At 37.0% G+C, this 15,858-nt stretch overlaps 1 protein-coding gene across 1 annotated transcript in view; it reads left to right on the top strand.

Moving 5' to 3' along the window:
• Window positions 1–2,408: 2,408 nt before the first annotated feature.
• The window catches only part of cntnap5a (contactin associated protein family member 5a), a 79,403-nt gene continuing 65,953 nt past the window's right edge, over window positions 2,409–15,858 (top strand). Inside the window, exon 1 of the mRNA XM_048194071.1 lies at window positions 2,409–2,776. Within this exon, the coding sequence (XP_048050028.1) occupies window positions 2,695–2,776 (82 nt within the window). The 5' untranslated portion in view covers window positions 2,409–2,694. The remainder of the gene's footprint in view (window positions 2,777–15,858) is intronic.

Here is a 15,858-nt window from a genome sequence, read left to right as displayed (position 1 = left end):
AGTCCTGACCGCAACATTAAGCCACTGTTGCACAAACACACTTATCATCCAACGGTCTACAACAGCTTTGAATTTCCATTGGAATGTCCATTTTTGTTGTTGAGTATGAGAATAGATGACACGTATTTAGCAATATTTTACTTAAAACATTACAAAACACTTTATAAAATAAAGACTATATAAAATAATAATTATATCTATCTATTGTTATTATATCTATCTATTGATCGATCGATCGTAACTTCTTTATTGGATTTATTTGACTTAAAGGGATAGTTCACCAAAAAAAGCTCCTCTACTCTTATAAAAAAACATTGCTTCACTTCAGAATGTCTTTATTAATGCCCTGGAGCTGTGTGGATTACTTTTATGATGGATGGATGCACTTTTTTGTGCTTCAAAATCATGAGCACCATTCACTACCATTATAAAGCTTGGAAGAGCCAGGATATTTTTTAATATAACTCCAATTGTGTTAGTCTGAGAGAAGATCTCGTATACACATATACACCTAGGATGGCTTGAGGGTGAGTAAATCATGGGATAAAATCATGGGAACTATCCCTTTAAAGCAATAGTTCTCCCAAAATTAAATTTCTGTCATCATTTACTCTCTCTCATGTCATTTCAAACCTGGATGACCTTTCTTCTGCAGAACACTTGTATTGGAAAATAATATATATTTTTTTACATTCAGGTTTTCAATGACATGGGGTTAAGAAGATAACAGAATTTTCTTTTCTTTTTTTCTTCTTCTTCTTTTTTTTTTTGGTTAACCAACCCATTAATCTCTCTTAATTCAACTATTTGGTAGTAGTTTGAGTGCTTAAATATAGCATTACACATAATAAAAAGAAATGCTGGTAACACTTTATTTTACAGTGCCGTAGTTACATGTTACTACATGTACTTACTATAGTAATTACAGTAAATTATGGATTACAAGTAACTAACCCGAAACCAAACCCTAACCCGAACTGTAACTCTATATTAAGTACATGAAATTAATTAATAGTACTCAGTACTACACTGTAAAATAAAGTGTAACCGAAATGCCATTCAACAACATCTGTTTACTGCACTTGGAAATAGATCAGGCTGCTAAACTTTTGACTGCTATATTTAGCACAAAAATCTTGCACATCACCTGTGGTGATTTAGTTTCGGTCACTGGGTTAGTTTAAGGTTGTTTAACCCTCCTGCTGTTGATCTGGCCAGTGATGCAGTCAGCATAATGTAAGCAAATGAGAATAACCTCCAAATGAAGATAAAAAGTTGACCAAAAATGAGTAAATGAAGCAGGTTTTTATTAAATTTAGTTCTTGAATTTAAAAGCATCAAGTACTAAAGCTTTTTATATATTGATTCATGGCACTTGAACGTAATTAATTGATTTTCACACCATGTCCTGTTCATTTTTTCCATGTGAATCATTTAGTCAGTAGGCAGGTGTTGTCATCCCATTTAAAGCCTATGGGTGTCACCAGCTGTCTAGTAAAGTAAGATGGATGAGATCCAAAAGTGTTTACAACCACCAGCCCAAGAACAATATAAATAAATAAATAGTGCACATGACAATATAGGTGCACAGAATGGCAAACACTTACGAAAATATGTAGAGCATCCATCTTTATTCACAATTTTGAGTGGTCGGTGACACTGATGGTCAACTTCTTTACTGTTTATTGATAAGTTATAATATACTTTCTGTTCATATAAGAAATACAGGATTAACATGCATAATCTAAGGATGTGGAATTTGCCCACTACTAATATTAATTGTTCTTAGAATCAGTAAATTATGTTTTCACAAAAAAAAAAAGAAAAAAAAAACTTTTTAAAATTTCTTTTCCTATAATTACAGACAACAGAGAAAGAGTGGGACATATTCAGAACTGCATTCTAATTGTTGAAATGCCGAGTGCATAGCCTCCGGAAGTATTTCCCCAATGCTTTATAAACCACCTAGAAAAAATGTCAACTGTAAAGTAATGGAACATTAACTAGGCTTAATTAAATCACTGCTGTTTGCTTGTCAATCAGAATTCAACCTGCTGGAAAATCCAGTTTAAGCTGGTATCTTTGTGTTGAAACATGGAATCTGGTTTCTAGCTGGTCTAAAATATTCTAAGCTAGATATTTACTGTTTTTGTAAATCATTGGATAAAAGCATATGCTAAATTAATAAATGTCCAAACCAAGTGATTTAGACTAGCTGAAACCACCATCTTTCTAACTATCTACAGCAGGGAAAGCAGCCGTGGAGCTGTCCATGGTGCTGAAAGCGTGCTGGCTCACAATTCACTGATGAAATCACTATGCCCTGATGAATATGCCACATACACTTTTCCACATCGTTCGCCTCTATTCCTCCAAAACACATTTATACGTCATATGGGACTGGCTTCTGATGCATTTGGAGCTCAACCAGTGTTTGTTTTGGAAAATGAGGGACTCGTGGTAAAGGAGGGAGCGCGGTGTGTAAGTGTGTGCGCGTTAGAGGGATGACGATAACGGCGTTTGGGGAGCTGTGGGTGTCTTTAAGAGCTTCTTTCAGCTGCTCACTGGTGTCAGGATAGAGAGGCACGAGCCACTGAAATACTCACGAGAACAGAGAGACGCGCACATCGTATTGGAAATACGTTTATTTTCATACGCATTTAGGATATACGGACATCGGGAAACCAGGACAAGATGCAGTTGCCAAAGTCACAGGCTTTTGCTGTCAGTTTGACGCTGTTCTCCGTTCTCAGCTCGGCAATGTGCGCCAGTCACTGTAAGTACATGCAGTGCCGTTGAACACTGTATTAGAAGTTGCTTTGGTTTGTGATTTCTTTAAATGCGTTTTTATGATTTCATACCGATGCTATACAATCAGAGATCCTTAAATTAATTCAATTATTGAAAGAGTGGAGAGGACTTAAAGATTCCTGCTAATGTGAACTTTTACTGGATCTGATGAACCCGTAACAATTAACGTATGATGAATGACTGGTGCATTCGCGTTTCACGATGCGACTTCTCATAAGCATCTGCCAAAAGATCGTGGAGCAGGTGTGAGGCATTGAGCAATTCAAAGTTAGTGGTTGTATCTCGGAAAGTGAGGCGTAAGAAGCAGTTACTTGCAGCCTATATCCGTTCTCAATTAAGTAGGCGATGCTGTAACATTTTGTTTCAGCGTCTGTAACTCATTGTTTTTTTTTGTGTGTGTATTAAACTGATATAATATTCCCAAATGTGTCTGTTACAAACCTACTACTTATTACTAAACTGTCTAAATTAATATCAAGTACAGAGAGCGCTTATGTACGCATGGGAATACCGGATGGGTTGTAACACTAATAAAGTACATTTTACATTTTGTGGATTAACTGATGTTGGCAAGTTCCCCATTACCAGCCTTATTTTGTTATAAACATTTTATAGGAAACATTTTAATTCACAGCAGCAAAGGGAAAATGTCAACAAATACAGAAATTTAAAACAGCTCTTAAAACAACAGTTCTGTTCATATACTGTACCATTTTGCTTTCATTTTTGTGCTTCCAGTAGAATTGAAAAGTGCTACAACCTTCCTCATCTGCTCAAATATGCATTTCTAGTTATAACATGTATATCAAATTAAACAAGATAACCTGCTGATCCAAATGATTCCAGTCCTGTCCTTTAACATCCATTATGCAATGACATAATCCCAAATGAAATTATATACCAAGTGTGAAATTCTTTCTTACCTCAAAATTGTTTTGAAGAGTGGTGGTCTTGATGATGTGATTTCACTCCATTACTCATTTCTAATCAGTTAAACTGATGGTTTTACCAGTTCTTTGGTTTCCTCTGTGCTATTTCAGCGTTATGTGTGCCAAAAGGGATGATTTCTTTTGTCATCCCATTTCCAACACAGTTTATTATATTTTCATTACTGTGAATGATTGCTATTCCTGTGTGTGAAACTTGATGTGTCTATAGTGTTCTCACAGTGTCTTCACAGCTATAATTGTGTGAATCAGGGGAGCACATTATTCACAGATCCACCTTTTTTCTGTATTATTAAGATGAGAAACACCATGCTACTCGAAGAATCTGTAGGTTTCACTAGACAATGATATCTGTCATTTATCTGTATTCAGAGACAGTTTGCGTCGTTACATGATACGAAACAAAAACTTCCTTAGTCATTCATGGCTCTGCTCCGCATGAGATGTGCTCTGTGGATCAGGATCAGCTGGATCAGATGAAGTGAATCCTCACTGAGGACATGCAAAAGGATATTCTCATATTTACCACAGGGGTACCAGAATAAAGCTGGAGATCCATCATGCCCTTGTCATCTGTGTCAGGTAACAGAGATAATGGTTGCTGCTGTCTCTCTCAGGAGCCCCTGGCTCTGCTCTCAGAGAGGGATAACAAGGGGATGTCCTTTCAGATCTGGTGTCCCTGGAAGAACAACTACATCCCTTTTACTGTGACCACTGGGACAGTTGAGGGTCCCAACATGACACAAGATAAAAGCCTTGTTTCACCTGGCTAGGGCAAACAGCGAGGACCCAGAGGCTCAGTGTTTACTGACATTGTGGACATGATTGTATTAAAAATGTTCAGCATTTTTAACCAAAAAAAAAAACAAAAAACAAAAAAAAAACGAATATATGTAGAGATGCAGAATAGTTGATCCAAGTCAATGAGAATTGTTGCAAAGCATGTTTCTGAGTGTGAGACTTGCATACATGTTTTAGATATCTCAGCATCTCTAGAACATACGTTGTTGAATTTCACACCACCTGGTTAAAAAGAATAGTCAGTTGAGAAGAATAGTCAAATAACCCTTCAAGGACAGTGAAACCAGACATACATTGATATACTCTCTTAAAAATAAAAGTGATTTTTTTTTTTTTGCATTATAATAACCATTTCTTGGTTCCCCAAAGAAACTTTCTGGGAAAGGTCCATAGTTTTTTTTCTTAGTGTGGCAAACATTTTCTAATCTATGGAACCGTTTTCTGTAACAAAGAACATTTGTGCAATGTGAAGGTTCTGAACACTCTTAAAATAACCTTTCCATTTTTGGGCTCCACAAAGAACCTTCCACAACATTTCTTAACTGCTTTTCTTTACTTGAAGAACATTTTAGGAACTGTTTTCCACTATAAAGAAACTTTTGTGCACTGCAGAGATTCCATGGTTGTTAAAGGTAACTTATGGATGCCAATAAAGAACCTTTTTTTTATGAGTAAAAGGTTCTTCATGGAAATATACACCCTCACAAAGAATTTATTGACTTTTAGTGGAGAATTCTGGGTTAAATTATATTGATCCCATACTATTTCTTTGAAGTTGTGATGAAATGGAAGGAGTGACAGAGGTTTTCTTGCATATTCTGATGCACATCCAAACCTCAACGAAACGAAAATGAAAAAAAATGATCATGGTTGTATCCAGATTTGATCGATGGATGCAGATCTGAGAGCTTGCAGTCGATTGTAAGAAAAGGTTTGGATTTAAGAAGACTCAATGATTGGAGAAGTCTGACAGACATATGTCACCAGAGAGATGAAATTATGACATTTTGATAAAAAAAAAAAATAAAAAAAAAAACTGAAGTCTAAACAAATTTCAAAAACTAAAAAACAAAAGTAAGAAATTATGCATGGATGAATTGTTCACAAGAAGATTAATAACCTACATTTAGAAAACAGTTGAATTTTCATGTAATGCCAACTTTAAAGGTGCAATGTGTAAAATTTTGGAGGATCTATTGACAGAAATGCAATATAATATACATAACTATGTTTTCAGTGGTGTATAAAGACCTAACATAATGAACCGTTATGTTTTTATTATCTTAGAATGAGCCATTTCTTTCTCATACACCGCGGGTCCCCCCTCCATGTCAAGTCGTCATTATGCGCCGGCATATTTCTACAGCAGCCCTAAACGGACAAACACTCTACAGAGCGCGTTTAGTCACTATGTTGTTCTTCTTCTAAATCGTTTGTGTTTTTAGAGGCAGCTTGCATCGTAACTACATTGAATACACACAAAGTAGTAGTAGTAGTCGTATGGTTAATTAGAAGTAGAGACCGTTCTTTGTTATAAGTAAGAAGACACCTCATTGCTTGACTGGCTAACATACTCTCTGCTGTCTCAGACGACGACATCTTTGACTTGTGTTGACCAGACGGCCACCATAGCTTCTCAAATTACGCGAAAGGAGGGGTGAGATGCCGTTAGTTGCAGTTCGCAACCTCACCGCTAGATGCCGCTAAAATGTACACACTGCAGCTTGCTGTTGTTGTTAGAACAAGACTGTGAATAAAAGCGTTGATCGATCATGCAGTGTTGTCAATCAACCTATCCATAACTGACAGAAGCTAAAAGTTCTGTCCTAAATTCTGTCTTTGAAGTTTCACTCCAAGTTTGAAGTGCAAAATGTGTGCATTGACCCAAACAGGACACAGATATTTATTCAGTTTGAATGCATGTCAGAGTGCTGTTGTGGTACAGGCGGACTGATTTAACATTCTAAATACAACTCCCCTCTCAGTGGGGTAGAGCAGAGTCTTGTCGGGCATTAGCATGATAGAGTCATTTATTTCAACTTTCTTATGAGGTCAAATGCGGGAGGCTTTTTAAAGGGAGCTCTCCTGTGGAGCTGACCAGATTCCCTGTGGGCTTTGTAGGGGAGGGAATCTTTAGAGGATTTTTTTCTGTTTCCTGTATAATAGTTTGGCACTAGAGTTAGTGTAGATGAAATGGACCATTTCAGATTTTCTTTCAAATATTGATGCACAACTAACTAACTAACTAACTGGCTTCTGTTTTAATTCATGTAAAAAGATAATAAATTGCACTGAATCATCTTGGAAAGTGATAAAAGGCTAAATGGAGAGAATGTCATTAAGCACATAATATAAATCTCCTTGAAAGAGTAGAGGCGGCAAAGAGCATTGACAGTGTTGTCCATATTGTAAACTTGACTTCATCTCCATGCTGATTTATGCTGTGTGGGTGTCAGAGCATGAAAATATTGATTAATCAAGGCTTTATTCAACCTAAATCACTGCATTCCCAGCTTCACATCTGCAAAGGGAGATACGTGTAACAAAATGAGTCCAATTTTGCTGAATTTCTGATACTGACAAACTAGGTCTGACTTTTTTTTTTTTTTGTATTGCAGGTTAGTGGATAGTCAGCAGATTGTACATCTGTGGATTTTCTGCTCGCAATCTTATTAAAGATACATTTCCATTAGCCTGTGTTTGTCCTGAAATGCTGACATTGACACACATGTGCTCTGTCTGCAATTACTGTATGTCTGATGATCGTAGACAATAATTGCAGCCATAGTAGTTCTCCTATGCCTAAATCATAGAGTAGAGTATTGTAGACCGCCTTACTGTGGATCATGCATCTATTATCTATCAGTCATCTGAGATAAGCTATATCCGGTGGAGCTACTGTATGACCTCTTAGGCAGTTTGTGGTCAACAAATCAGTCATTCAGCCAGTTAAATAAGAGTCGTTGTAAAGCGTATGCTGTCTGAATCACTCATTTGTTATGATTAGATGAACAACATTTTTTTTTTTTGGATCATGAATCTTTTCAATCATTGTGGCTTTTTGGTACAAGAAGGAATTGCTCTTGTAGATATTACAGTTCATTTACAGTTACTAGCACACATATGGCTCTCCTTTTGTTCTCTGTGTGATAATCCATCACACTGGTCCTATAACTTTCTTCCCACAGTGTAAGTGAACAGAAAATACATAACAGGTAGTTTTTTAGGAGTTAGATTAGAGCTTGTTCTCTTGTTCTTTTTAGAGTATTGTGCATGAGAGACAAAATTATTTATTTAGAAGAGTTTTCTCTCAAAGCGTTTACAGCATTAGCATGTGTAAAACAACTTCTGGGAAAGTTAACCAATACATTCAAAGAAATGTAAATCCAAGATTGAAAAGAAAAAAAGGGGTCAAATGTTATTTTATATTTTTATTCTTCTGTTTGGTTCTGTAGATTTAATTAAGCTGAATTAACTTGGGTCATGTAGTGTAAAATATTACTTAAAGGGGACCTATAATGCCCCTTTCACAAGATGTAATATAAGTCTCTGGTGTCCTCAGAATGTGCCTGTAAAGTTTCAGCACAAAATACCACACAGATCATTTATTATAGCTGGTGAAAATCGCCAATATTTGGGTGTGAGCAAAAGCACGCCATTTTTGTGTGTGTCCCTTTAAATTCAAATAAGCTGCTGCTCCTGGCCGCTTTCCAGAAGAGGGCAGAGCTTTAACAGCTCACGCTTTGGGTCCTGTCCCAAATGGTATCCTAAACACTCACGGTCTTCTTACAAGTCCGCACTTTTGTGACGTAATGCCGGCAAGGAGTCTGCCGTGGAGCTCGCACCAATGTGGACTCAGCAAAAGTGTGCATCGAGGTCGCAGAGGGGGAGCTCACGAGCACCCTTCTGAAGCCTTAAATTTACAAATGGGACACCCTACGGTCTCGTGGACTTAATGGACACGCGCACGTGGCAGCCATTGTAAGTACACAAGACCGAAAGTGCATAGAAATGTGCCATTTGAGACAGGGCTTAAGTTTCTCATCAACAAAACTGGAGAATCTCACACAGCCAAAATGAGGATTGTCAGTAATGGTGTTCTGCCTTACAGTGTTCAAACCAGAGTTGGACACTGATGGAGAGACTCAGGAAGAAGTTACAACTTATAGAATGCATCTGGATATTTCTGAATGGTTAGTGGATTTATTTTTGTAGTTGCTTTGGAGATTAGCATGTGGTGTCATGTTAATCTTTTGTGCAAATCCAGTGTTGAATTGACCATTGTTTGTGAAGCAGTCTGGCATAAAATAATGGCATGGTGACAACACTCTTCTACAACAACTCTTTCTCTTCTCTAAAGTAGCCCGACATGAGCTCATCCCCTTTGTTGCATGTTCTCGGGGGCAGGGTTAATGTAAATTTTAGGGTTAGTGATGTCACTAACCTGGTTCCATACCAGCCGTTTGTTGTAGTCCTTAGAGAATTCTTTAAAAGAAAATATCTCCCTTTGCATTGAACTTTGAGCGTCGTAATTTTGCAGACGTTGTTTATGCTCTAACAGCAACATTACACGCTAACTGAAGTTAAAAAAGTGAAATCATAATCAACCACCCCTTTAAATGTAAAGCTTGAAATAGCTACTTTAATGATATGACAAACTATTTTAGAGAGATGCTTTGAAAACTGTCTGAATTGTCCGTTTGAGATGAGCACAAACAAGAAACTAGAACATGACTGTGGCCTCTCATTACTTGTTTGCTTTCATCTGATATCTTTTGATGATTGAATCTGGAAAATGATTAGTTATAAATGAATGAGGATTTTGCACACAGGCTTGCACGTGAGCTATTGGCAGGATGATAATGTTGCTGGTCTAGTTTCATTTATTTGAAAATAATTTATGAGAAATGCACATTAAATGGTGGTTTGCATTGCTTTACATCTTGCATTCTCTATTCAGTCATCCATTATTTGTCTCTAGTGAGCTCTCAGTATTAATTATCTATCTTAAATCTTCATACAGTCAGCACTCCAGTAAATGTTCTTGGGTTATACCAGCCATGATAATGCATGCAATCAACCTTCTTTTGTGTGCATTCGGTATTCCTTTCCAATTAAAACACGATTCACATGCAGATAAGATATGTGGACATGAATATGTAACTTGTCAGAGTAGTTAGATACTGTTTCATTTGCTTTTTGCAGATGAAAATATTCATTTTTATGTTTGCAGCACTGAGACGCTCACAGGAATAATGGAACAGAAATGTAATATTACAACATCTGAATGTTAATCCTGAAGCTTTCCTCTGAACATTTTAAAATCCCCCAAATTGGGTTATTTTTTTTCCAGTCACATACTTTGAGTACCATCTTTGAAAAGTGTTGTTTTCATTTTAGTAATTTAGAATGCATACAGTATGTGATACAACAATACTTATGTATTTATCCAAAGCAGCTTACATTCAAGGTACAATTTTTTTTCTCTCAGTTCATGCATTGCATGGGAATCAAACCCATTTTTCTCTTTATTTTAAAATGCAATTTATTCCTGATGACACGCCTGAATTTTCAGCAGTCATTATTCATGATTTGATGCTTAAGAAACATTTCTTATTATCAATGTGTAACACGTGGTAGCAAGCCAACACGAAGAACACCAGAATTCAGTCTAAATAGTCTTAAATCCAACAACAGAAATACGTAGGAGAATCTTAGGAGAAATATAAACTCTTTCCACTCATGTTAACAATCACTGACAAAGACCTGAACAAAACACAGAGCAGTTAAAGGTAACTAATTAGACGACAGGTGAAAGTAATCATTAAAAGGATAGTTCACCCAAAAATGAAAATTTGATGTTTATCTGCTTACCCCCAGAGCATCCAAGATGTAGGTGTCTTTGTTTCTTCAGTAGAACACAAATGATGCTTTTTAACTGCAACCGCTGCCAACAGTATTTATATAATTTTTTACCTCTAATACACCACTATGTCCAATGGCATTCATCACTCGATTCGTGAGGTCTGATCACGCTCTGACAGAGGCAGTGATGTCTCGGGCATATACTTCAATGAGAGCGAGACATCACTGCCGCTGTCAGAGCGCGATCAGACCTCATGAATCGAGTGATGAATGCCGTTGGACATAGTGGTGTATTAGAGGTAAAAAATTATATAAATACTGTTCGGTTTCTCGCACAAACCGATCGTTTCGTGTCTTAAGACATCAATGTGTCGTCACAAGCCGCAGGGTTTAATTTGGATTTGTCTGTCGTGTTTTATTTACTCTTATAGTCCAAGTTCCCACTGACATGCATTATACCACTGACAGACGGCAGCGGTTGCAGTTAAAAATCATCATTTGTGTTCTACTGAAGAAACAAAGACACCTACATCTTGGATGCGCTGGGGGTAAGCAGATAAACATCAAATTTTCATTTTTGGGTGAACTATCCCTTTAACTCATGAGAAATCAAGGAAACTAACAAGGATGAGGAGAACGCTAAACTGAATGTGCAGGAAACCAAAACATATGAACAAAAACACAATGAAACTGAACAACTCTGACACAATGCTGAAAAAAGGTAATTTTTGGCACGATACATTGACAATACAATGATACATTTTTTTCAGGATTCTTTGAATAGGGAGTTCAGAAGAACAGCATTTGTTTTGAAATAGCTTTTGTAACATTGTAAGTGTATTTACTAGAACTTTTAATCAATTTAATGTCTCCTTGCTGAATAGGAGTATTATTTTCTTTAAAAAAATATTACTGATTACAAATATTTGAACACTATGTAATTATTTGTATATAACTATTGTATTAAAGTGTGGTATAAATAAGTGTGTTGTGACTCCATGTGAATGTTTGAAGGGTGAGAGATGCTGTTGTTTTAAACAGTAGGCTTAATGCAATGCCAAAGTATTTAGCATATGCCACTTCAGTCCTGCTCTCTTTCTCTTGATCTCTTTCACCAAACCAAATGCCCAGTGGAATGATTTTCAAAAGACTTTTTTGCCAGTTTCACTCCCTTTGTAAACCTGATGAGAGTTTTAAAAAACATTTTCAGGGAGGGAGTTTCATCCTAAAACCACATCAAAGAACATTCTTCCCAGTGCTAAGATTACCAAAACACTCTTTGAAACTTTTTTTTTTTTTTTTTTTGAGAAGTAGTGCGTATCAGGTCCCATTCCAAATGATTTAACCTCTCCCTGTTAAAACCTTATTCCATCCTAGAATCCAAAGTATGTCACACTGAAGTTCTTAAACTGTGATGTGGTAACATTGTCATGTTAAAGGCAGAACATCAGCAAAAGAAAAACATACACCTTTGCTCCTGTATTTTTTCCCATTATGAACCAAATGCTAGCCAACCTTGTGACATTTCCATGAGCCAGCTGGGGGGCAAAGCATGTGCCCCACCATCTGGGCTGATGGGATAGAAGCGGACACATGTGATATTCACCAGAAGCTCACAGGACAATAACCTCAGGCATTCCCTCACTCTGTCCAGCTTACAGGTTAACAGTGGTCTAGCCCTGGGACTTATGTCAAGACTCCCAATTTCAGTCTAGAAAATGTAGGAATCAATAATAGATGTGGAATTAAACGGCTAGTTCACCCAAAAATGAAATTTCTGTCATTAAGTACTCACCCTCGTGTCGTTCCAAACCCATAAGACCTTCTTTCATCTTCGGAACACAAAAGATATTTTTGAAGAAATCCGAGAGGTTTTTTTTTTTTTTTATATATCCCCCACAGAAAGAAACATAATTACCATCATTCAAATGACAGAAATTTCATTTTTGGGTGAACTGACCTTTTAAAGTCACTTAGCCAATGCGTGGCGCTGTCTAAATAACCTTTGACTGAATTTGATATGTAAGTCCTTTAACCACTTTTTCACAAGTGTTCAATCTGGCGTTGTGTGCCATGGGGGACATTTTTTTATCATTCTAACACAAGATATCATAGATATAACATCATGATCTCTGGTCTGGTGGTTCATATCTCTTCTTCATGATCCTCTGTATCTGTATTTTCTTCCTTGTGCTATGATGCTTGATGTTGCCTTCTAGCTGTTATTTTCATTCCTAGGTTTCCACGCTCAGTGTTTATTGGAGAAAAAGGCTGATCTTGCCATCAATAGGTCTGTGCTTCATAACAGAGGACTGAATTGAATTGCGCCATGTATCCTTGAGCTACTTGATCTTCTTGTGTTGCAAGCCTCCTCATTCCATTCATTTCTATTTCAGATCTTCTATAGAAGCATGTATACTCATTTAATCTCATATTAACCAAAACCATCAGCTCTGTTTCAAAAAATCCATCTTTTCCAGTTCATCATGTTCTGCATTATAACAAAGTTATAATTTCTAATCATCCTTTCTATTTTAGATTCCAAACACAACACACCTACCTGAGACATTTGATTTTATTCTGGCACAGATAGAGACGAAAAAGCAGAAATGTTTTTGCTGGAAGACAGAAAGCAATTTGTTGGCATTATTAAGTCGGATCTCTTTGTAGAGCAATGTTTGTTTTGGTGAAGTGCAGGCAGCCTAATTAGGGACCGAGTGATGCCAATCTCCTGTACAGCTCCGTGCTTGCAGAGGCCATGGAATAACAGCTGTTCAAAAGCTATTAGGAGGAAATGCTGACCAATAATGCTGAAAAATGATAGCTGGCAGAGTAGCCAAAACGAAACTCATCTCACAGGCGTGGAAAGTGGAAAAATGACAATAGACATTCATCATAATCTATTCACGTTACAAAAATATCATGTTTTAATTCATTTAGCAATGTCTTGCAATATGTTCAACAACAACAAAAAATATGGGCAGTTGAGAAAGTCTAATTGAAGACATTTCATTTAGTAATGAATTGTTCTGAGATGATCACATTAAGGCCAGGCATATTCAGAGTTGTCATGCTCATTCAAATCAAGGGGGCACGTGGCCCCAATGGAGACATGTAGATTTCAAACGCAACTTTCAAAAGACATAATTTTTTTTCCCTTTGATAATTAAGTTCCACGATTACTAACAAAATAAATTAATAGTGCCCCAAAGTTGTCACCTTTTGGTGAATTTTACCATTTTGAAGCCAAAATGACATTTAACCTATGTGTATCTTGCAGAATGAGCTTTGCATGCAGGTTTTTGGGGGAATCCATCCAATATTTTACAAAATATTAATTTGTCAACACAATACAACCAAACAGTTTTAGCATTTAATGAGATATGTATTACATATCCATTTAACTTGTACTATATAGGTACTATACTACATTGTACTATAGGACTGGAGAACATCCTCTGATTCACAAAATGCATTTCCAAATGCAGACATAAGGTGCAGTTTAGCCTTGTGGTGTCCATTGCATAAGCTATAGAATATGTTGGAGACTGAATCGATGTACCAAAACGTGAGTGATACAATGGGACATTGCAGTAATTATTACAGTGAAAGCTTAGCGTATATAATAAAAAAAATAAAAAATAAAAAAGATATGCAATGCAAACAGAGATATTAAAGTGTTAGTTCACCCAAAAATGAAATTTCTGTCATTAATTACTCACCCTCATGTCGTTTCAAACCTGAAAGACTTTCGCTCATCTTTGGAACACAAATTAAGATATTTTGATGAAATCCAAGAGGTTTTATATCCTCCATTGAAAGCAACAAAATTATCACCTTCAAGGTCCAGAAAAGTAGTAAAAACATTGTTAAAATAGTCAACATGACTACAGTGGTTCATCCTTAGTATTATGAAGTGATGAGAATACTTTTTGTGAGCAAAAACAAAACAAAAATAACGACTTTATTCAACAAATTCGTCTCTCCCCATCATTCTGCTATACGCTATTTACATTGCAGCGCTTCCAGGTTCTACGTCCGAATGCTGGCTCAGCCAATACTGAGCCGGCGTTCGGATGTAAACATGGAAGCTCTGCAACATAAATCTTGGATTTCATCAAAATATCTTAATTTGTGCTCTAAAAATAAACAAAGGTCTTATGGTTGTGAAATGACATGAGGCTGAGTAATTAATGACAGAAATGTCATTTTTGGGTGAACTAACCCTTTAAGCCAAATCTGTTGTTTTCCATTGATGAAAATCCAGGGCGATCACTGGCACGAGAGATCAGTTCATTATCAAAATTGGTCACGCTTTAGTTTGGAGAACACAAATTCACTCTTAACTACAACTGTTGCCTCAATAAACTCCTAATTTACTGATTATTAATAGTTAGTAAGGTAGTTGTTGTAGTAGTTAAGTCAGGGACGTGCACAGGAATTTTGAGGGGCAGTTGCTCTGACCTAAAAAAAGGGCACTCCCCTACCAACCACTCCTCTAACCCCCCCTCTAATAATTCAACGGCCCGTCGTCAATTATTCCTTACTTGAATCACAGCTTAAATAGTGTTTTGACATCGACAACCCAAGTGCATTTTACCTCAAACTTGCGTCTAGTTAACTTTCTAAAGTAGCAATCGCTTCTCAGGTCGACATTAACACACTGACACAATTATATTCAGAATTAAAAATATTTTTATACCACTTTTTAATGTGTGATTGTGTAAAGGTTTTCACGAGATACCAACCTTTCGCGAACTTGCTTCCAACACTCGTTCTCATGGAGGCGCGGTGTGCACGGAGGGGAGGGGCTGTGCGCGCGCGAGTATGTGAGAGAGACGCGTAAGTGAGAGACGCAGGGAAATGAAATGCAGCTGAACGTTTGCTCTATGAAAGACATTGACAAAGACGAAAACTAAGGACATTTAATCTATAATTTTATTTTATTTCAGTTAGTTTTGCCAAACACACATTACAGTTTTGGTTAGTTATCGTTTTTTTTTTTTGTAATGCCTCGTTTTTATTTTCATTTCAGTTAACGACGATTTTTTTCCCCACCTAGTTTTCGTTTTTTCGTTCGTTTTCGTTAACGATTATAACCTTACTCACCTTTCCGACAACGTTAAGTCGTCTCACCCGACAACCGCGACAATCTCCTTCTAGTGCCGCTCATGCAGGCTCAGCTCAGGTGCCGGTCGCGTGCAGCGCTGCAGCCACGTAAACAGAGTTTGCCCTTCCCCTACTGACTTTCACTTTTGGACGGGTGCCCGAATATGGAAGTGAATGAGGCTTTGAGATTTTTTTTTTTTTTTTTTTTATCTAGGCCTACGTGAAATTCTGCATCCATTGTACGATTTTTTTATTTATTTTTTTCCACCTCGGAAGGGCAACGTGAGTCGAGAAGGGCATATGGGCAGTTGCCCGGGCAACCTGA

This window comes from Megalobrama amblycephala, linkage group LG6 (genome assembly GCF_018812025.1).
Source record: "Megalobrama amblycephala isolate DHTTF-2021 linkage group LG6, ASM1881202v1, whole genome shotgun sequence".
Taxonomy (NCBI): domain Eukaryota; kingdom Metazoa; phylum Chordata; class Actinopteri; order Cypriniformes; family Xenocyprididae; genus Megalobrama; species Megalobrama amblycephala.
This window is presented reverse-complemented; position numbering and strand designations above follow the sequence as displayed.